Source organism: Eleutherodactylus coqui, chromosome 4 (assembly GCF_035609145.1).
Source record: "Eleutherodactylus coqui strain aEleCoq1 chromosome 4, aEleCoq1.hap1, whole genome shotgun sequence".
Lineage (NCBI taxonomy): Eukaryota > Metazoa > Chordata > Amphibia > Anura > Eleutherodactylidae > Eleutherodactylus > Eleutherodactylus coqui.
The window spans coordinates 206,962,443-206,985,387 of record NC_089840.1 but is presented as its reverse complement, the minus strand read 5'-3'; the positions used below and the strand labels follow the sequence as shown (position 1 = coordinate 206,985,387).

At 43.4% G+C, this 22,945-nt stretch overlaps 1 protein-coding gene across 1 annotated transcript in view; it reads left to right on the top strand.

The window, feature by feature from the left end:
- Positions 1–5,694: 5,694 nt before the first annotated feature.
- ALOX5 (arachidonate 5-lipoxygenase) overlaps positions 5,695–22,945 on the top strand; it is a 58,213-nt gene continuing 40,962 nt past the window's right edge. Inside the window, exon 1 of the mRNA XM_066600615.1 lies at positions 5,695–5,917. Within this exon, the coding sequence (XP_066456712.1) occupies positions 5,768–5,917 (150 nt within the window). The 5' untranslated portion in view covers positions 5,695–5,767. The remainder of the gene's footprint in view (positions 5,918–22,945) is intronic.

Here is a 22,945-nt window from a genome sequence, read left to right as displayed (position 1 = left end):
CTCGATGGAGCACGGCGATTTTCGAGTACTTCCGTACTCGGGTGAAAAGATTCGGGGGGCGCCAGGGGGCAGGGGGAGGCGTGGTGGAGCGGGGGGTAGCAGCGGGGAACAGGGGGGAGCCCTCTCTTTCTTCCCCCCCACTCCCCGCTGCAACCCCCCACTCACCCACGGCGCCCCCCGAATCTTTTCGCCCGAGTACAGAAGTACTCGAAAATCGCGGCACTCGGACGAAAAAGGGGCGTGGCCGAGTGGGTTCGCTCATCTCTAAAAATGACCCATATTTGAAAGACTTGTCTCTCTTTTCAAATAGCAGCCACCCAGCATTCAGCCAATCTCCATCCACTTCGCTAACATAGCGTAGGAACAGGGAATATCTTGTAATTAGAGATGAGCAAATATACTCGCTAAAGGCAATTGCTCGAGCGAGCATTGCCTTTAGCGAGTACCTGCCCGCTCGAGACCAAAGGTTCAGGTGCCGGCGCGGGGGATTGGTGAGTAGCGGCAGTCAGCAGGAGGGAGCGGGGGGGAGAGAGGGAGAGAGAGATCTCCCCTCCGTTCCACCCCGCTCTCCCCCGCAGCTCCCTGCCCGCCGCCGGCACCCGAACCTTTGGTCTCGAGTAGGCAGGTACTCGCTAAAGGCAATGCTCGCTCGAGCAATTGCCTTTAGCGAGTATACTCGCTCATCTCTACTTGTAATATGACGCCTTTAAACTTGAATATTCCAAAGAGAATCTTTATTGAGGTCAACCACCAAATGTCATTCAAAATACATTGCTGAAAAGTTTTTCGGGCTCTCTGACGTCTTTTATGTCCAACACTCACACACTTCCTGAGGAAGAGACTAGAGATCCTTGAAATGCTTTTTAGGAAACCATTTCTTTAGCCACAAAGCAGTAATCTGGGTTTGCAATATTGTTGGAGTAATAGGAGAATCCAGCAATATCATGGCTTCTCTGTGTGTGAGTGATGAACAGAGAGGAAACATTGCTCAAATAATATCACCAATGAAGTCACACCTGCACCTAAATGTGTTCTTTTACAATAGATGGTATGGATTGCTGGCAGATAGATTTTTGCCATCTTTGTCGTTTACTAACCCAACCTTGAGGTTGACTCTTAAATAACAGACACTAATTGCTGGCGGTGCACTGCAGAACAGCTACATCCTGCTGCAAGGTAGGGCAGGAAGTAAAGCCCACTTCCCTGGTGGTCTAGAGTAGTTAATAGTTTCATGCTATTTCCCTGATGGTCTAGGATAGTGGACAAGTTGTTACCTAGTGTCCAGTAGTGTTTTACTTATCTCCTTAGCCTCCTGTGATATCTACTGAGTCGTGCTCCCTTTGGTCGGCTTCACGTATTTGCGTGTGCTAAATTTTAATTTGCAATGCATAGAAAATAGAGTCCATTGATTTAAATAGGTTAATTCTCATTTCCTTTTCTTAGCACACGTGAGAACCTGCTCTATTTTGTGAACATTTGCGCATCAAAGGGCCCCATAGAAGTCTATGGGGTTGTGTAAATGTGCATGCAATACACAAAGGGATGAGCGAAATACAACGCAAAACCAAGGGGAAGAGAACACATCTGGACCTCATCAGCCTAAATGGCTTTGTGAATCACAGTGTATGTGTGTGAGGGCACCTTTGCAAAGAAGTACAGTAAAATGTGCTGATATACGTGTTGAGGCGCACGAAAAAAAATGCATACACCTGTGTGCAGCTGCCCTTACAGGAAGCTGAATGTGAAGTGCCTCTTTACTGTATGGTTATTTCAGGCTATGTATGCTAGCTAAGTCCTAGGAATATAACTCAATGCAGGATATAACATAACATCAATACTTCACTAAATATTGTTAATACTGCTTCTGAAGTTGACCTTTTACACTGAAATACCTTTTATGTAATACAATGCACAGCCCTTTCAGAAACATTGTCACTTTATGACTACAGTATTACATATAGAATTGTCTGTCAAATATAGAATTTAATTTAAACTCACTACCTTCATCCATAAAGCTCTCCATAGCATCGTGCTGCCCTACATTGTCTCCCTCATCTCAATCCACCACCCAGTTTGCACCCTCCGCTCTGCTAAAGAAATCAGATTAAGCACCCCTTTAATTTGAACCTCTCATTACCACCTCCAAGACTTCTCCAAAGTGGCACCAGTCCTCTGGAACGTGCTACCCCAAACTATCTGGGCCAATTGAGGGGAGTGGCCCAACTCCTAGTAACGGTCCGCCGAGGCCCCTATCGGGGCGATCAGGCATGGATACTATGGTAAGAGACGAGCAGTTAGATTGATGTCTGTTTGTCTCTTTATTCTAATCGTGGCACCACCACCAAACAGGATTCTGGAGGGACACATGATCTAGGCCCATCGCTGTGGATCTACATCATTGGGGGCATGCCCTGTCACTCACATGGCTAATTATACCCCTGCATCTGATAGGCTGTCCTTTACTTTGAAGGGTGGGACTAATATCCCTGTGAACTATATAGAACAAGACGGCTCTCAGTGCAGTCATACGGCCACCACTCCACCATCAGGGCTGGAGACCATGCTATTCTCTCTATCTATCTAGCCTAATGGTGTATTGTCCCCTGTCTCTACGTCTGCTCTTACTTTAGGTAGCTTAGTATTTTGGTCATCATAGATGGCCGAGGATCTAGCTAGTACTTTATTGAACAGCCTAGATCTGGTTCATTTGAAGCTACTTGGTTGAGCAGCTCAGATCTGGTTCATTTTAAGCTACATCTACCCGATCTATAGGGTTTTGGAGCTAGCTGTACAATAGTGCAAGGAATATAGGAGCTCTGTTGAATTTTATCGACAGAGCTTTCCCTCATATTAATCCTTAAGGGTCGTATTATCTGGACCCTTCGGCATTTATCCTTGCCGCAGCTATAGGACCATATTTAGATCTATTTTCTAATTTAATCTATGTTTACCAAGCATTTATCCTGATGCTTGACAGTGTATCTTTACTGGTAGTAAACACTGCTACATTCAGACTTCAAATCTCTGTCTGAAATTAGGGGGAGCAACTCGGGCTCCCATTTAGCCATTTCTTATATCTTTGACCACCTGGTTCCTGAAGAGTTGCAGGTCCAACTGAAATGCATTGAACCACACGAATCACATCTGAATTCTTTTTTATATAGTTCAGTAGACCCTCCCTCATTAGGAGGTCTTCCTTACTGAACAGCACTTACACTTGCGAACATCAGGATATGATCTTTATGTTTAGGAAAAATGTATAAATATCCTGTCCAGTTAATCAGTCCATAACACTCTAATTAAGGTGGGCGGACTATGTGGGCCTAATTATACCTACAGTCGACCTGAAGATCATCATCTCCCTATATTTGGGACTGATTTTAGATACTACTGGAGGTTGATGACTCTTTTTCATGGGACTTCTATTCTAAAATATAATAAAATAAAGTTTGAGACTAATTTATATAGTCCCGTATAGAACTCCCCCACTGGATTATTGTGACACGTACGAGTTAGAGATGAGCGAGCGTACTCACTAAGGCAAATTACTCGAGCGAGTATTGCCTTTTGTGAGTACCTGCCCACTTGTCTCAAAAGATTCGGGTGTCGGCGGCGGGGGAGAGCGGGGAGGAACGGGGGGGGGGGGAGATCTCTCTCTCTCCCCCCCTCGCTCCCTCTTGCTCACTCTCACAACTCACCGCTCACCCCCGCCGGCACCCGAATCTTTTGAGATGAGTGGGCAGGTACTCGCAAAAGGCAATACTCGCTCGAGTAATTTGCCTTAGCGAGTACGCTCGCTCATCTCTAGTACGAGTACATCTGTCTTTTTGTCTTTGTCTTTGTTGTTTATTTATGGTTTGTCTAAGGCCCAGTGTTTTTAATATATCTCAATAAAAATTGATTCTAAAGTATTTGAGATCAGGCTGCATAATAGTTTTGATATACAAAATGAGACAGCTCCGTCTGAGCGAAAATGTGTATAGCTGGGTAAAGAACTGGATCAGAGATAGAAAGCAGAGGGTGGTAATAAATTGCTCATACTCTGAAAGGGCCACCATTGCTAGCGGGGTGCCACAGGGCTCAGTATTGGGCCCCAATCTGTTCAATATATTTATCAATGACCTGATAGAGGGGCTGCACAGCGAAATATCAATATTTTCAGATGATACAAAATTATACAAGGTAATTAACCCTTTCCAATCCACTGTCTGACGTCTAAAGACATTCTAACTAAAGGCTGTACGGCTCCAATATCGGAAGACGTCCGGCAGGGTATTCTTACTGTAGATTACTCACTGCTCAGTTGTCAGGGGGCCTCTCTGGCATGTCATGTACTGCAGTACTGGCTTTAGCCAGCAGATGGCGCCATTGTATAATGGCAGAAAGAGCAAGCCCCCTAGGAAATCCTGCCTCCAAAATTGGATTGCAAAGGGTTAATACAACGGAGGAAAATATGCAAATGGACCCGGATAAGCTGAGGCCTTGGGTTGAAAAATGGCAAATGAAGTTCCAGGTTATGCACATTGGCAGAAGAAACGGATGTCACCAATATATATTAAATGGGGTAGTGATAGGGAAAAATTATATGGAAAAAGACCTAGGAGTATTAGTTGATGGTTGACTTAACTGGGCAATCCTCTGGATCAACAAGGGGGGTTGGAAACAGGCTGAACTGGATGGACATTGTCTTCTTTCAGCCTAACATACCATGTTACTATGTTATTATGTTATTTAGAGGCCACTAATTTGTGAACAGAGCCTTGGCTGAATTACTATAATACAGTGGGACAGTTAGTTTTTCCTATTTCTATTTAATGCCCAAAGTAAGGCCACCTGCACACAACAGAACCAGATTCTCAATGCGGAATCTGACCCTGCAGCAGACGGTGTGCACGCGTACCTGTCTCTATTCCTCTTCTTCTGTACCGTGGATGGTCACGGCAAGCCGCTGTTGGACATGCACAGTACAGATTCTTTTTTCAAATATTTATTTTTCCCGTGCCATCGCTAGACGATGACGCGGAATCTGCGACCTGTCCACAATGTTAATTGCAGACGGGCCACAGATCAGACGGCTTGCATTGACTTCAATGGAAGCCGTCCTCACTGAATCCATACAGAAAAGGAGCATGCTGCGATTTTTCCTCCACTCGCAGAAACCGCAATTAGTTTCCCCTTGTGTGCAGGAGGAATTGATCTCCCATAACATGCTATGGACAGTATTGACTGTGGATTCCGCAGCAAAAATCCTTTTGTGTGCAGGTGGCCTAAATCTTAAACTTTTCTGATTGCAACTGTGTGAAGCCAACAAGGCATGCTGGGAGATTTCAGCTCTGAAGCCTATAAAATTTTAGATGCAGCTGTCAGCTACAATACAGGCTGTAACTCAGAGTCTTTCTGCTTTCATCATTTTTCTGTTGTTCACAATATAGCTGTTGCATAAAAAAGAGTGAAAGTAGACAAAAGGTAAGTAAACAAATGACATACTGTGGAAAAAATTCTGTACATCAAAGGATTATACATTATAGGATATTTGTTCAACCCCTAATTATAAATGGCAGATAAAAATACCTATATGAATACGACACTGAAGCAAAGAGGAAGCCAAAAGTTATAACTTCAGGGTAAGGAGTGCACTTAGCTAATAGGAGGGGAGGGCTCAGCAACCACTGGAGTATGTGCCAAGTATAATAGTCTGCCTGTAGATGCAACCTGACAGCTCCTGCTGAGTAGATCGGTATACAGCTATCTCCTTAGTACCATCAAGATGCCTTCCTATACCCTCACGGTGACTACAGGCAGCCAGTGGTTTGCTGGCACAGATGATTATATCTATCTTACACTAATTGGATCAAAAGGCTCCAGTGAAAAGAATTTGTTGGACAAACCTTTCTACAATGATTTTGAGAGGGGGGCGGTAAGTATGACTGAAGTCCTATTACATGGCTAGCTGATGACCCATGTTATAACACACTGTGTACCTGGCATGTGGTTTACAGGGAGACAGCTGCATAGTTTGTGTATGTGAATTGATAATAGGTATTAACTGTTAGTACCCTTACAGTTAAATCTAAACTAATTGACAAATGTTAGTAACGGCAAGTCCATACGATAACTCAATAGAACATAACAAAAAGGAGTGAAAATGTTGTTTACAGCGAATAATAATTGGTAGAATTTAATATAGTTCCAAAATAGTATTGCTCTATATTTTTTAAATAAAGCCACCAATTGTTTGCTTTACAGGACCATTGGGCTGGGTTCACACTGGGCGGATTCCGGACGGAAATCTCGCAGCTTGGCCGCAGCGAAAAAACGTGAGATTTCTACCAGGAATCCGCTGCTTCAAAACCCTTGGCGCTTAACCGCGGGTTTTGAAGCGGCCTGGCCGCTTGCTTCTCAGCTGTGGCCAGGTGCGAGGAGAGCGCGGCCGCAGCGGAAAGGAGGAATTTCCACGCAAATCCGCCCAGTGTGAGCCCAGCCGTACAGTGAAGATGTGGCCATAGCTGATTTTAGTCTTTTGACTAACATAGTAATATAGTGTGAAAGGCTGAAAAAATAACACATTTCTAACTAGTTTAGCCTATAATGCTACAAAGTTCCTCCAGAGGAAGGTAAAAAAAAAATCCCAATAAGTTAGATGCTAATTTTCCTCATTTTAAGGTCTCCTGCACACTTGCGTTTTTCTTATTGCTGTGTTTTTTTCACGCGATTGTCAATGGGACTTCCTAATGTTAAAAACACATCGCAAGTTTGTGCTTTGCAATTTTTGTGCGATGCGTTTTTAACATTAGAAAGTCCCATTGACAATCACATGAAAAAAAGTAGCTAAATTGCGTGAAAAAAACGCGCAAGAAAAACGCAAGTGTGCAGGAGCCCTAAGGGAAAAATATTCCTTTCCGACTCCAATCTGGCAATCGGAATAATCCCTGGATCACTGAGCCTTCTGAAGTAATCAGTGATATAACATATAATGTTGTAACACTCAGGAAAGGCGCCCAGGCCCCTCTTGTACTCTTTTAGTGAGTTCGCCATCACCACATCCTCAGGCAGAGAGTTCCATAGTCTCATTGCTCTTACAGTAAAGAACCTTCTACGTCAATGTAGAAACCTTCTTTCCTCTAGATGTAGAGGGCGCCCCCTTGTTACAGTCCTGGGTAAAAATAGATGATGGGAGAGATCTCATTCTCTGTATTGTCCCCTGATGTATTTATACATAGTTATTAGGTCGCCCCTCAGCCGTCTTTTTTTCTAAACTGAATAATCCCAATTTTTATAACCTCTCTGGGTATTGTAGTCCGTCAATCCCATTTATTACTTTAGTTGCCCACCTTTGTACCTGCTCAAGCTCTGATATGTCCTTCTTGAGTGCCCAAAACTGTACAAAATATTCCATGTGTGATCTGACTCGTCATGTGCCTCAATGTGCGCAATATATTAAAACGCATTAAATAAAACCCATTTATTTCACTGGGTTCATTCACATGAGTGTATTTTGCATAGGTATCTTGTTTTAGAAAAAAATATGCAGCGTGTTCTATTTTCATGCACATTGCACACAAACATAGCACATACCAAACTAATTTAACTCAATTGTCCATTGAAATCGATGGGAGCATGCTTGCATGGCTTTTTTTTGCACGCACAAATGTGCCAGACATGTGCGCAGAAAAAAAATACAGTAAGACATGCACAGGCGTGGAAAAATGCAATGCCAGTGCATAAATACTCAGCACCAATGCACGTGTAAATGTTCAGCTTCATACAAGCGCCTTTGTGCGCTCCTGAGCGCTGTTTCTATGGAACAAATTATAATTTTTTGGACACGTGCATTGGTGTACTGTACTGTTGTCTTTGCCCCGCAGGACATGTTCATTTGTGACTAGCAAACAAATGTACTGATTGAAATGGATTCTTTTTCCAGTGCAATTACGTAGCATTTCACGCATTTTCTTGCATGTTGCGCGTGTCTTTGCACCCCCACCCACTGACTCCTATGGGGACCTCTGGTGTGCATATGTGCAGAAATATAGAACATGTTCTAATTTTTTTTTTTTGTACGCGACCGAACTGCACATGCAGAATACAGAAATGTGAACAACTCCATTGAAATCAATGGGTCCTATTTATTGCAAATTGCGCACACAAATACGCCCGTGTGAAGCCGCGGGGCACCTTAGTCAGTTTAATTACTTTCAATGTTGTGGCAGCTACTGTACGTTACAGAAGCTTGTCACCATTGCCATTTCCATATCATAAATGCCTCCTATTGTGTTGTCTTATCTCCCTACAGCACTTTGCATGTACGTGAATAGTCCCTCTAGTGAAATTGCCTCTAAGCTACTTTTATTTTTCCCGACAATGTTAGTACACATATGACGACACTACTACATGACATTGTCTATACTTGGTTCAGAGAATTCACACTTATATATAGGCAAATTATTCAAATATGCAAATACTGTACTCATGATGAACCATTGTTCCAGACAACTTCATGAGTATTAACAATCCCTCGCTGTTTTATATGGGCTTAAAGGGGTTGTCTGATAATTGTTTTAAATCTATCTTTCTCATGGCCAAACATAGCAAACAATCCTACACTCACCTCTCCTCGCTTTCTGTCTCTCACTAGCCAAGCCAGAAACCTACTGCACATTGATGAGAGGCAAAAGCCCAGAAACAGCTGTCTGTGTATGGTATTCTGGTTTGGCTTACAATTCCCAGTCATTGTTATAAGACTTGTTTAAAAAGTCTAACATTGACTTGCAGGACTGCTGTCTTCCAATACGTGGCGCTACAGAGGTATTGTTCCATCTTCCCACTTGTATATTTCCCAGAAGAGCGTGGATGACCTTCTAAGATTCCTCACTCACCTTCTTGGTGCTCTCCTTAAGGAATGATGATACCCTTCCAAACCCACGTCTCAGGCCTCTTACTAGCCAAGCCAGGATCCTACTGCACACTGATGAGCGGGAAAAAAATAAAACAGCTGTCTGTGTGTAGATTCTGGCTTGGTTTTCAATTCCCAATTATTGTTACAAGGCTTGTCTAAAGAGTCTAACATTGACTTGCAGCAATGCTGCCTTCCAATAGATGGTGCTGCAGAGGTATTGTTCCATCTTTCCATTTGCATATTTCCCAGAGGAGCATGCATGGCCTTTTAAGTCTCCTCACACCTTCTAGGTGCTCTCCTCAAGGAGAAATGATACGCTTCCTGTAACACACCTGTCACATGTTACAGATTTTTTTGTGGTACTATATATACTAATTTGATCAAAAAGTGATGTTTCTGGTCCTTTCCCAGGCATTCCCTGTGGATCCAGAGCAGGACTTAAAATGTGCATTTGAGATACAAAGATTGCTAATTATTATTTGGAATGATGTTGGAGGGCAAGGAGGTGTGGAAAAGTCAATGGCATTAGTGATCAGAAATTAAAAATGTGTGAGGGAAAGTGAACATTTTTCTCCAATGCAGTTACATTTGTGTTTCGGTTGGCAGCCCTGTTATTTTTGCATGCATTGCCAGGCGTGTGTTGTGATTCTTCACTGCCCACGAGCGGAAATCATCTGTGATTTTCCACTCGCAGGGGAAAATTGCAACATGCTGTATTTGGTGTGGGGAATCGCACGGACAGCTTCAATGGAAGCTGTCCGATCCGCGGTGATGTCACTTTTGAAATCATCATGGGTCCGCGCCTATGCGGCGAGACGGCGCATCATTTCCTGCACTGTGCATGCACGCTGGCTCGCAGCCAAGACACTCAGGGTGGTTCCGGACAGGTGAACAATTCCCCTGAATGCACCTGAAATTCATTATGTTAGATAGCCATTTAAATTGGGGCGTGGTAGTGTCCCATGCACAAAAAAGAAACATGCCCTGCAGGCGCAAAAGTTGCAGTAAAATACGCTGATATGCACACAAAAAACCTAATTCATTGTGAAAATACATTGTGTTAAGGCTTGAGCAAAAATGCCTACCCCCACGTGAAGGCGTCCTAACTTAGCTGTCTAGTCTGGAGTAACACATCAGTGCTTAGCTGCTTGCTACACTATCCCTTAGGCCACTCTCACACAAGCGTTCAGTTAAACGCCGCTAGGAACTATGGCATTTTACTGCGATTTCGAGCAGCATTTTTGAACAGGTCACAGCGTTTGACAACACTTTTTAATGCACCTCATCATTGTGATGGGATGCGTTAAAAAATGTGAAAACACTGAAAAATAAAACAACGCTTGAAAATTGCGCTGTTACAAGCACTGAGTTCGAGCACAAGTTTGAGAAGCCCCATTAAAATCAATGGGAGCATTGTACCGTGTTTAGCACGGGGTTAGGGACGCTGCGCTAATAGTGGTAAAAAGGAGTGTGCTTGAGAGCGACCTTAGGGCCCCTTTTACACGGACTGATAAATCGTTCAGATTCCCACACACAGCCGGAATCCGGACAATTATAATTCGAGGTAAATGCATGCGCCAACTGAACGGCGAATGAGAATTTGTTCGCATCTTGTTCGGTTTCTACATGCAGAAAACTGAACAATTGGTCCGTGTAAACAGGCAGCCATTCACTTATTAATAACTGCCTGCTTACTGTGAATGGAGGCGGGCGGGCTGAAAGCACAGGAACTGGGACGACTTGTTGGGCATCTGTACCCAACAAGTACTCCCGTGTAAAAGCACCCTATGTACATAGAGGTAAAGGCACACTTGGCAAACAATTTTTTTTCTCTCTTGTTAAGCGTGACTTGACAGGAAAGTGTGTCCTAAAAAGAACTTGCTATGGGCCCAGCCTCATTGGTTAGGCATATACATATATATATATATATATATATATATATATATATATATATATATCTCAATCACAGATTTTTTTTCTTTTTTAATCTTTTTTGGGGGTATGCATCATTCCCCATACAGGGACCTTCAGCACTCTATGTCCGCCCTTGAATATGATAACTGCAATGTACTGCTATTAGAGATGAGCGAACGTACTCGGATAAGCACTACTCGTCCGAGTAATGTGCTTTATCCGAGTATCTCGCCGCTCGTCCTGAAAGATTTGGGGTGCTCCGCTGCTGACAGGTGAGTCGCAGCGGGGAGCGGGGCAGAGCGGGCGGGAGAGAAGGAGAGATCTCCCCTCCGTTCCTCCCGGCTCTCCCCTGCAGCTCCCCGCTCCGCAGCGCGTCCCGAATCTTTCAGGACGAGCGGGGAGGTACTCGGATAAAGCACATTTCTCGGACGAGTAGTGCTTATCCGAGTACGTTCGCTCATCTCTAACTGCTATGTTGTAAATCGCATTATCACAATGCACCATTATTGGTAATGATTGCCACATCTGTACATCAGATCTGCAATGCAAAGCAGAACAAGGAGTTAGACAGCAGTTAGTCAGCACAGTCTTCCCTAGAAAGAGGAACAACACTTTTGCGCATGAGTGGCCCCTGTAGCAGCTGCCATGGGTGCTACTGTGGTATTTACACCCAGAACAACGACACTATCAATACCCCTTTAACCCAATAAGGACCAAGCGCTGAAAATATACAGCACTTAGTGCTGGGCTTTAATCTTGGAAGATAGTAAAAATACAGCGCAAGATTAAAGCTCTTGGTCCTGCAATCTAGCAGGAGCGGGTCATGTCCTCAGATTTCAGTGACAGCCAAGGACACAGAGGAGAAGTCAAACGAAGTTTTTAACAGCTTCTGCCTTTCTATTTTGCAGGCTACATAGCGCTCAATGAGAAAGCGGAAATACTGCTTCCGCTATTTGACGTGGCAATCACATGATCGCAAAGTGCCCCCTCTAGTATGGCAGAGCTGCCGGGTCTCAGCAAACCCAGATCAGCTCTGTCAGTGACTACTGTCACTACAAGGGGATGTTTTCTCCTATAAGGAGGGCTCCTATGGATGCTGCTCCTATGGACACCCTAGTTACAGTGTAAAAATGACATTGTGAATGTCCCTTAGAGGTCTTATATGAAAAATTCTGTGAAAAGAAGACATAAAAGAAATAGCCCAATATGTCACAGAAAAAAATGCATCAAAAATAATTTTGGTAGCAGAAGAAATAAAAAATAGAACCTTATGGCTGGGTTCACACAGGGTGGATTCTCGACGGAAATTTTGCGGTTTGGCTGCAGCGAAAAACCGCGAGATTTCCACCGGGAGAACCGCTGCTTCAAAACCCACGGTGGTTTTGAAGTGGCCCGGCCACTTGCTCTTCCACTGCGGCCGGCGCTCCCATAGAGGAGAGCGCGGCCGCAGCATAAAGAAAAAAAAATTAACATGTCGCGGTCGGCAAATCCACGCCGCAGCGGCGGCTTCTGCCGGCTTAGCCACAGTGGATTTGCCGTCCCGTGTGGACGAGATTTCTGAGAAATCTTGTCCACATGGCTGGCTAATCCCGGGATTAGCGGCCGCATGCGGATTTGCCGCGGCGAAATTCCGCACGGAATTCCCGCGGCAAATCCGCCCCATGTGAACCCAGCCTAAAACCACCACATGAGTAAAATCTATAAGAAGTATCTAGTCCGGTAGCACCAAAACACCTTGGCCCTTAAGGGGTTAAAGGGAATCTCTCACTATCTTTTTGTACTCGCCTCTGACAGTGTAAGGTAGTGCTTGTCACACTGATTATAGTGATATGTCTGCTGTATGTATCAGTGCAGTAGTTTGGGAGAAACTTGCATTTTATTAGAAGCAGCCAGACACAGAACTAGTTCTGCACATTCATGAGCTGCAGCTAGCTCTGCTCACCCTGCACTCCACCCAGTCATTGACTAGATGGCAGGGTGGGCATTGTTAGCTGCAGGTTATGAATATTCAAGACTACTTTCTGTAGTCCTCTACATATGGTATGTGCTGCTACTGATATAATGTAAGTTTCTCCCAAACTACTTCACAGATCTACAAAGCAGACATATCGCTATAATTGGTGTGACTGTCACTACCTCCTGCTGCCCTCAGAGCGGAATGCAAAATGATGGTCTTCAATTTGTACATCTGCACTTCCAGTACTCAGATCAGGTATTTTGTACAAACTGAAATGGCACGACTCACGGCCCGCAGGTAACGGCACGGGCTCACTGTACACTTCAGTTACTGCTGAGTATGGTGATACTCAAGGACTGGGAAGGTGTCCTGTGATGCAAAGCGGTCCATCAGCTCGTCTTTTTAACATTTACTGAAATTAGAGTAATGGAGATTTTTTTATTGAAAGCAATGAAAAAACTGGAATATTTCATGAAATGTAAATAGCCATTTCATTTCATATTAAAACTAGCAATCTAAGTATGTTCTCTGACAGCCTTGTGTGACTGTCTAGCCTGCTTTCATGTGGTCAGTGATCACAAACTATTTTTGCAGATTGGATATCGCTTGTTGTGCTTAGTCATAGAGCTTTTAGTATCAGAACGTTTTTCATGAGCATGGCCTCATACAGAATGCCGTGTAGTCCGCTTACATGGGCACAGTACCCTACCTTTAAGTAGGGCTGTGCTGCTTCGGCAGATCAGTCCTATTCCCTTGATTGATACTGAGCATATCTTATATCCAGATCACGTGTCAAACTCAAAGTCTGTCAGTCGAATCCGGCCCTCCACTTCATTTTATATAGCCTGCGATGAGGACTGGATGCAGAAGGCCTGACTCTCAACTTTCCCCGGAGAATGCAGCCATCGCTTGGCAGAGTGGGCAATGCCATCACAGGGAACGAGTGCCATCTTGGAGTCTGAGCTCTGGCGCACATCTCACAACCCTCTGTTCAGCAGCTCACAGGTGGTGGCTCAGCTCTGACCCGGGCACCCTAGCCACCCTCCAAGGGAGGAAGCTCGGTGCTAAAAAGGTAAAGAGAAACCCCATCATAGTGCATAGAGCTCCATGGTCATGTTAAGGGCAGTTTCACATGAACATGTTTTTCTCCTCTTATGTGGCCGTGATTATCATAATGAGACAAAACGAAACCATTGATTACAATGGTTTAGTTTTCACTATCGGGATTCTCAGGCATTAAAAATACTGGTGAGAAAATATAGGACTTGCCTTTACCATATGTAGTATTAACTACGAGTTTGGATAAGATCGGGCAGGATCTATCTTCCCGCTATTGCTGGCGAAGGGGAAGAAATTGCCTTCATACAGGTGCAACTATGCACTATAATGTGGAGTGTAGTTGAGCCTCCGACTGTCAGAAACTGATCCAAGGAGTAGTCACACTTTGGGCTCATTTACACGGGTGTATTCAATTACGTGAAATATGCAGTGTTTTCACAGAACAAAAATATGCGCATTCACTGTGTATTCGGACCAAAATAGGATATGCTGCAATTTTTTTTCATGTGCATAAAATATACACGTGAAAAACGCATATCTGAATATCCCAATCAATGATATTAAGCTGTCTGTATCACGCGTTTAAAAAATATACTCGTAATACGGAATGCAAATACACCTGTATAAATGAGCACTTATAAACGGCCCTTTGAAGGCGACCATAATGCTGATGTGGCCTCCGGTCAAAATGAGTTTGATACCCCTGATGTAGAGGACTGCATCTTCAGCAAGTGGGCCTGTTTTAGCTACATCTGATGTGAGAACAGTATATTAAAAGTGTTGTACCAAAATCAACTTTTATCAGCTACTCATATGATAAGTGATGGAAGTTTGATTTATAGAAGTCTCATGGCTGAGACCCCCACCATTCCCAAAAAGAGAGGTCCCATCTCCCTCTTTCCCTACAGTGAGGGGAAAATTGAAAGCATCGATTCATTTTCAATGGGATTGCGGGAGATAGCTGGGCGCTTGCGCTTGACTATTTCTGTCAGCCCTATTGAAATGAATGGAGAGGCACTGCGAATGTGTGACCGCCACTCCATTTAATCTGACGTCACTGTGGGTCATGAGAAGAGCTTACAGGACACCCGTTCTCAGGATCTGTGTGGGTCTCATCAGCGAGACCCTTACCGATCAGACTTTTATCAGCTATCCTATGCATAGATGATAAAAGTCAACTTTGGTACAACCCCTTTAGTGTACCAGAAACCCCTCTTAAGTGAGTTTAGACTCATTCGGCAAACTTGCAATCCTAGCTAGACCATTCACTAACTCCTGATAGATAGATAGATAGATAGATAGATAGATAGATAGATAGATAGATAGATAGATAGATAGATAGATAGATAGATAGATACACTCCATGTCTCTGAAGATGCTTAAAAAATACTTATTTCCGCGACTGAACAGTGGAAACCTTGAAGTTTTCCTATGCTGTACATTTATCTGATCTACTTAACCATTTTGATTGCGCAATCACTGTACAGTACGTTGTGTGCAATGACTATGGTTCCTGACATTTATCTATGATGTCTAACCCGGACTTGTCTATAGCGTAGTACTGTCTAGTAACAGTTCTGTTATAGTATTCTAATTCTGTTCTCTACTATATAATTACAACTCCATACAAAATGCTAAAAAGTATCTAGTCATATATATATATATATATATATATATATATATATTAGAGAAGAAGGGCCAACTTTCATTTCCACATATTTTAATATAATTTCACAATATACGCAACAGTCTTCAACATTTTCCAAGTTAGAATAAGAAAAATGATAGTACGTGACAAGACTATTCTGAGTTGAGGAAGGAAGTTTACAGTATATATGATTATGTGATAAACTGGTATTAACCACAGTTCATGTAATTTCCGTGTTTCATTCTTATCTCAAAAAACTGAGTAGCACATAATAAAAGATTTTTGCAATGCAAAATATCAAGTGATACATCGCACTCATATAACAGAGACCTCTGGCGTATGGTCATCAAGGTTTTGTAGAAGGCTAATTTTCAGGTAAATCAATGCATAGAACTTTAGAATGTTAAAAGAACATTTCAAGAAAAGCATGAACTGTACAAAAACTGGGTTTTTGAAACCAGACAAGAATTAGTTCAATCACTGGATGTTTACAATTCAGATGTCACACGAGTGGTCTAGCTCATCTGTCTACGAGGTGATAGTAGTTGGTCTTGGCACTAGTCTCTCAACTTTAGTGGACCTTTGAGAGCTTCTGGTCTTCACCCTTGCCCTCCTCTTGGATGGGTTGGACTTGACCACCAGGAGCATCCTGGTTATATCTGCAGAGCAATTGCCTATTGACCAGGTAGATGGGAAGAGCACAAACAATGAGAAGCCAATCCTGTGGCAACCTCTTCCACTCATTAATCACCTCACTGTCTAATATCTAATTTGTGTCTCCTCCCTTTCAGTTTCATCCCATTGCTTCTAGTCTTTTCCTTGTGCAAATGAGAATAGAGCTGATCCCTCTGTACTGTGACAGCCCTTCAGATATTTGTAGACAGCTATTAATTCTTCTCTCAGCCTTCTTTTTTGCAAGCTAAACTTCCCCAGATCCTTTAACCATTCCTCATAGGACATGATTTGCAAACCGCTCACCATCTTAGTAACTCTTGGAACTTGCTCCAGTTTGTCTATGTCTTTTTTAAAGTAGGGTGCCCAAAACTGGACACAGTATTCCAAATGAGGTCTGACTAAGGAAGAGTAAAGGGGGATAAATTACCTCACGTGATCTAGACTCTACACTTCTCTTAATACATCCCAGGATTGTGTTTGCCTTTTTGGCTGCTGCATCACATTGTTGACTCATGTTCAGTCTATGATCTATTAGTATACCCAAGTCTTTTTCACATGTGCTGCTGCTTAGCCCAATTCCTCCCATTCTTTATGTGCTTTTTTTATTTTTCTTGCCCAGATGTAGAACTTTGCATTTCTCCTTGTTAAATACCATTCTGTTAGTCACCATCCACTGTTCAAACTTTCCTAGATCTTTTTGAATTCTCTCCCTCTCTTCCCTAGTGTTAGCTATCCCTCCTAGCTTTGTGTCATCGGCAAATTTGATCATTTTCCCATCAATTCCCTCCTCCAGATCATTTTTAAAAATGTTGAACAACCCTGGGCCTAGGACAGAGCCTTGTGGTACCCCACTTGATACCTTGTGGTATACTCACTTGGATATGCAGCCATTTATGACCACTCTTTGAGTACGATCATTCAGCCGATTGTGTATCCACCTAACAGTTGACTTGTCAATCTCATATTTGGTCATTTTTTCAATAAGTATAGTATGAAATACTTAGTCTAATGCTTTACTAAAGTCAAGATATACTATATCCACTGCATTTCTCTGATCAACCCAAATCCAGTCAGTGATTCTGTCATAGAAGGAAATTAGATTTTTCTGGCATGACTTGTTTGTTACAAACCCATGCTGGCTCTGGTTAATTACTCCATTTTTATCTAAGTACTTGCATGCATGCTGTTTAATAATTTGTTTAACGATCTTTCCCAGTATAGAAGTCAGGCTCACAGGCCTGAAGTTTCCTGGATCCACCTTTTTTGAAGATAGGGACAACATTTGCCCTTTTTGAATCTTCTGGGGCTTCTCTTGCTCACCGGGAATTTTTCAAAGATTATGGCAAGTGGTTCAGCAATCACCTCTGCTGCTTACCTTAGTATCCTAGGATGTAATTCATCTGGACCTTGAGGCTTGAATTCATTTAATTGAATTCCCACACCATCTCTCTGCTTATAGATAGCCTGCATTCTTTTATTCCCCCAATGGCTTTTCATTATACATTAATTGCAAAATTGCATAGCTTTTCATTATACATTAATTGAAGTCTAGCTATCATTGTTCTTTAGTCTGATCTTACTGTATATCCGGTGAGGTTAGTCAGGGCACATGTCAATCAATACAGTTGCTAAGACCTAAAGAGTTTCCTCCATGAGCCCTGTTTTAATTAATAGGAGCCATTCAGGCATTGTACAGTCACCTTAGCAATGTATTGCTCCACCTGCGTCCAGTGACCTTCCATGCCACATGCAAGTTTGGGTAGGAGAACAAAATGATAGTGACACTTTAAAGGGATTGTATCATCAGGTTTATGCTGCCCAATCACATGAACCCTGTGGGTGCTTTATTCAGGGGAAGGGAGCTGCATGTCGCGGGTGGGGAAAGGTCGGCCCATGTGATGCCAGCCCGAATGGCATATATTACAACATTCAAGCACTTTTTGAGTTAAGAAGTCAAAAGACTGAGGGTGGTTTTTATAGGGGCAAGGAAATCACACGATTTTCGCCTGATGCGTTAGGCCTCAGTCAGACGGGCGATTGTTCGCGCGATTTGCGGATCGCATGACGGATGCACATCCGCAAATTGCGTGACTGGTGCGCACAAGTCGCCCGCAAATCACCCGAAAATCTGCTCCTAGCCGCGTTTCATTAGAAACGGGCCGGAGCTGTCCAGCGCATTGCATTCAATGGAGACGGCAATACAGCCGTCTCCATTGAAAGCAATGCGCTGCGGGCGAGCCCAGGATGAATTGTCGGTAAGGGCTTAAATATATAAGCCCTTACCTGCAATTCATCCTAAAATGTGTTAAAATTTAAAAAAATTGTATACTCACCTTCTGCCGGCAGCCGGAGCTCCGTGCGGCCGTCCTGCAGTGGGTGTGAAAGGGGTGTGAGTCAGACCTGCCCCCTGATTGGCTCAGCGCTGAGCCAATCAGAGGCATGCCTCACTCACACCCATTCATGAATTCATGAATGGATGTGAGTCAGACCTGCCCCTGATTGGCTCAGCGCTGAGAGGCAGCAGTCACTCACCCATTCATGAATTCATGAATGGGTGTGTGAGTGTTTTTAGCCTCTGATTGGTCAGGGCTGTGACCAATCAGAGGCAGATCATTCAGCAGGCGGGGATTTTAAAGCCCCGCCGGCTGAATAGTGCCAAGAAGCAGTTCAGGAGAACTGACAGCGGCTGCGGCTGGACTGCGGCTACAGCGGAAAGGTGAGTATACAATTTTTTTTTATTTTAACACATTTTAGAATGAATTGCAGGGAAGGGTTTATATATTTAACCCCTTCCCGACAATTCACCCCGCGCACGCCGGCAGCCCATTGCTTTCAATGGAGCGGCTGTATTGCCGCTCCATTGAATTCAATGGGCAAACATCGTTCTTCTCTGTCACAGCTGTTACAGCTGTGGCAGAGAAAAATGATTTGTCTTCTATATGTTCTCAATGGGGTCGGCGCTGCTGCCGCCGGCCCCATTGAGCGCATATAGAGAAGAGAACAGGAATCGCAGATCGCAGATAGGTGCGATCTGCGATTTTTTGTTCTATAATTTATCGGACGAGCGCATAAAAAGCGCTCATGTGTCCGATACCATTGCAAAGCAATGGTTTTATAAAATCGCCGGCCGCATGCGCATGCGCAAATCGCGCGAAAAATCGCCCGTCTGACTAAGGCCTCAGTAAGTAAAAAAGCAGTTTAGGTAACCAATGATTTACAATGGCTTCCTTCCCATCAGTGATGTTTTCACTGATGCCATGTTGAGAGATTAAAAAAAATTGCAGCATAGTCTATCTTTCTGCGATGTGCAATTTTTATTTTTTTTTTAACTCTTCCATGTATCCCTATGGAGCCTGTGTTTTATCGCACCACAATGCAACAAACATGCGTTGTGTTGTAATTATAACTTTAGAAAGTCCTATTGACTTTCTTGTTAACAAAACACACGATTTTAACGCATGCTCCAGCAATGCAATGCAAGATTATTCTCTTTTTTAAAAAAAGGCATCGTTAATGCTCAAAAATCACAGTGAACAAAAACGCGATTTTTGCTGCAATTTTCTCATGGCAAAATCCCAAACACCCATGTGAAACTAGCCTGTTAAACCAGACTGTAATGTAAATCAATCCCCGAGGCTAAAAAAAAGTTAATAAAAGTCAAAAGGGGGAAAGCTAAAACAAAACAACAAAGAAGAAAAGTCATCATTTTTCTTTTTTGATCTTTGAGCTTAATCCGGATGTAGGAGAATGATGTAATAGTAGGAAGATGTGGTCATGTTTCCTTGAAGAAGTTGCATCACCTGTGTTGAAAGTTTTAAGTATACAACATGCAAACTGAAATATATAACTTACTCCCAAAGTAAAGGAGCGGCGAACCCTGCAAAATCAAGTCAAAGAATTTCAGAAGCTTCTTTAACTTATTTTTAAACACAGTCATATTATAACTCGTGTGGCTTACCCTGCCACATAAAGCATTGCTTCTAGGGAGGATATTACCCATATATGGTGCACCATGTCGCGGCACATGGGCAACTCTTTGCACCCTGTACAGCCTCCTGCATGATGCCTTAAGCCGGCTTTACATGGGCATAGGTGCAACTGAGCATGCCTTAGTGCAACCTTTTTGTGCTAAAAGGGCTCCTTCAGACAGGTGTGTTTCCCATGCAATATCTGCGTATGCAAAACACAGAGAATAGAACCCATTGATTTCAATATGCTCGTTTTGCACGCACAGATTTTGTGTGCAAAAAAAATAGTTCCTTCTCCGTGTTCCTACGTTTTGCGCAGTGAAACTGCTATAGAAGCCTACACAAGGCGAAGGGTGTGCCACTGTCCGAAACGCAGGAAAAAAATGCTGGATTTTATTCGGTTTTAAATAGCCAATCAATTTCACAGAAAGAGAGTGTCACGTGTGCGTGTGAACTGACCCTGCGCATGCAAAAATCACAGTAATAAGCGCTGTGGCCAGCGTATTTGCGCTAACGCTTGCCTGAAGCCACCCTGAATGAGGCTTTTTTGCGCTCATATCAGCATATCTTACTGTACTTTTTCTGCCTGCAGGGCATGTTCATTTGTGCGCGGCAAACAAAATGGACCGATTAAAATGGCTAATTAGTGTTCTTCTTCCAGCAGAATTACACAGTGTTTCACACATTTCCTTGTGTATTGACTTCTATGGGGCCGTTTGATGCGCAAATGCGCAGAAAGATAGAGCACGTTCATATTTTTTTGCATGGCCAAAAAAGCGCAGGCAAAATATGCGCATGTGACCAAACCCATTGAAATCAAAGGTTTCTATTCACTGCATATTGTGCGCAAGTATGTCTGTCTGAAGGAGCCCTTAGCGGCTTACAAGCAGATGGCTGTTTTAGGGCTTAAACAGATGAGCGTGATAGGCCGCCTGCACATGGCCGGGTCAGATCCCGCTGCGAGAATTCTCGCAGCAGGACCCGACCCGAGCGCCTGCAGGGACCAGTGCGGCACTCACCTCTCCCGCAGCTCCGGCTCTTTGATGTGCCGGCTGCTGGACAACCGGCACAGAGCGGAGCCGGCGCCCGGTGAGTGACATCTCTGTGCGGGCCTCTGCGAGACCCGCACAGAAATAGAGTATTCCGCGATTTGTTTTCTGCGCATGATTTAGTGCGGACAAATCGTGGTCATCTGCCAAGGATTGCGTTTTCTAATGCAATCCTATGGCAGTTTCCACGGGCGGAATTTCTGCGGGAATTCCCTCTGCAGAATTTCCGCTTGTGTGCAGGGGGCCATACACCACAATCATAACACAGAGAATAGAACCCATTGATTTTAATGGGTTCAGTCTCACTTTTTTTGTGCCTGTGTGATCGCAGGTACAAAAAAATAGGACCTGCCCTATCTTGTGGTGTGTGCTTGGAATAAAAAAAGTGTCACTTAATGTTATCATATGTTTAATAACACATGTATTGTTCATTGGAGCAGTGACGCCTCGCACAGTCCTTATGTTACATTCTGAACTTTCCTAGGTACTGTATGTTATTATATACACTGTAGCTTTTGCAACAAAATAGTCCAGTATTGCAACACTAAGGTTATCCTGCGTCTGAAAAGTACAAATAGTTCAGACATAAAATCGACATGAATCATGATTACCAGGACTGATATAGCAAGCGGCATTTCCACTTCCCATATTACATGCACGAGAGGAGGAGGAGCTAAATACTGGCATGTGGCGCAACCTATATGATTAAGAAAGGAATGAACCTATCTGCTCTTTTATTGAATGTAAACCAGCACAGAAGACACATTTCAGGACATAAGGCCCAATGTCCACGGGCAAATGTGAATTGCGGATAATCCGTAGTTCAAGCCGCCCATAAGGAAACACGGGCGTCCGCAGCTGAATTAAAGCATGCAAATTTGTTTTGCGGACTTTTTAGTGCGGAAAACAAATCTCAGCATGCTCCATTGTGCTGTGGTTCCCTCACTGACGGCTTCCATTGAAGTCAATGGAAGATGTCTGATCCGTGGCTTGTCTGCAATTGAATTGTGGACCGGCCATGGATTCCGTGGGAAAGCAGGAGATTTAAAAAAGGATCTCTACTACGCATGCGTGCCAACCGGTGCTTTCGCACACATCCGCAGTGAAAATCTGTACAAGTAAGCACAGCCTTCGGCTGCGGGCAGGGTCGGATTTCACTGCAGGCTCCCACATGCGGAATCTGACCTGCCCGTGGACATGAGGCCTATACCCCTTATTTAGGGATGCTGGAGGGCAGAGGCATAGGTAGGCTTTCCTTCACCTGGGGCAAAGATCTAGCGTGCCCTCCTCCAAACTTAAAGGGAACATATCATGTCCCCATCGCACAATACACTAAGTTATAGTGCTGTTAGAGGGCGTGACAGGGAACCGGGTGATGTGTTTTATATACTTACCTGCTCCCATGATCCAGCGATGTCCACCTGGTGAAGTATACACACCCTACAAAAATCTGACTCTTTTTTTTTTAAATGTTCCTGGATAATCCCTTTAACCCCTTAGTGACAGTCAAACAGGATTTTACGACAGTCACTAAAGGGCTTTAGGCTAGGCTGTCATAGAAGCATGATGCAGAGATGCAATTACATTTTTTTTTAAAGCAAAGGGCTCAAAAGCCATTAAAAAAATATATAAAGTTGATATCACCAGAATCATATTTACCAAAATAATAATTTTAACATTATTTATAATGCACATTGAGCACTTACAAAAATGACTGAATTACTGTTTTTTATCCATCTGACTCGCAAGAAATGAAAAGCATAAAATGTGTTCAAAAAA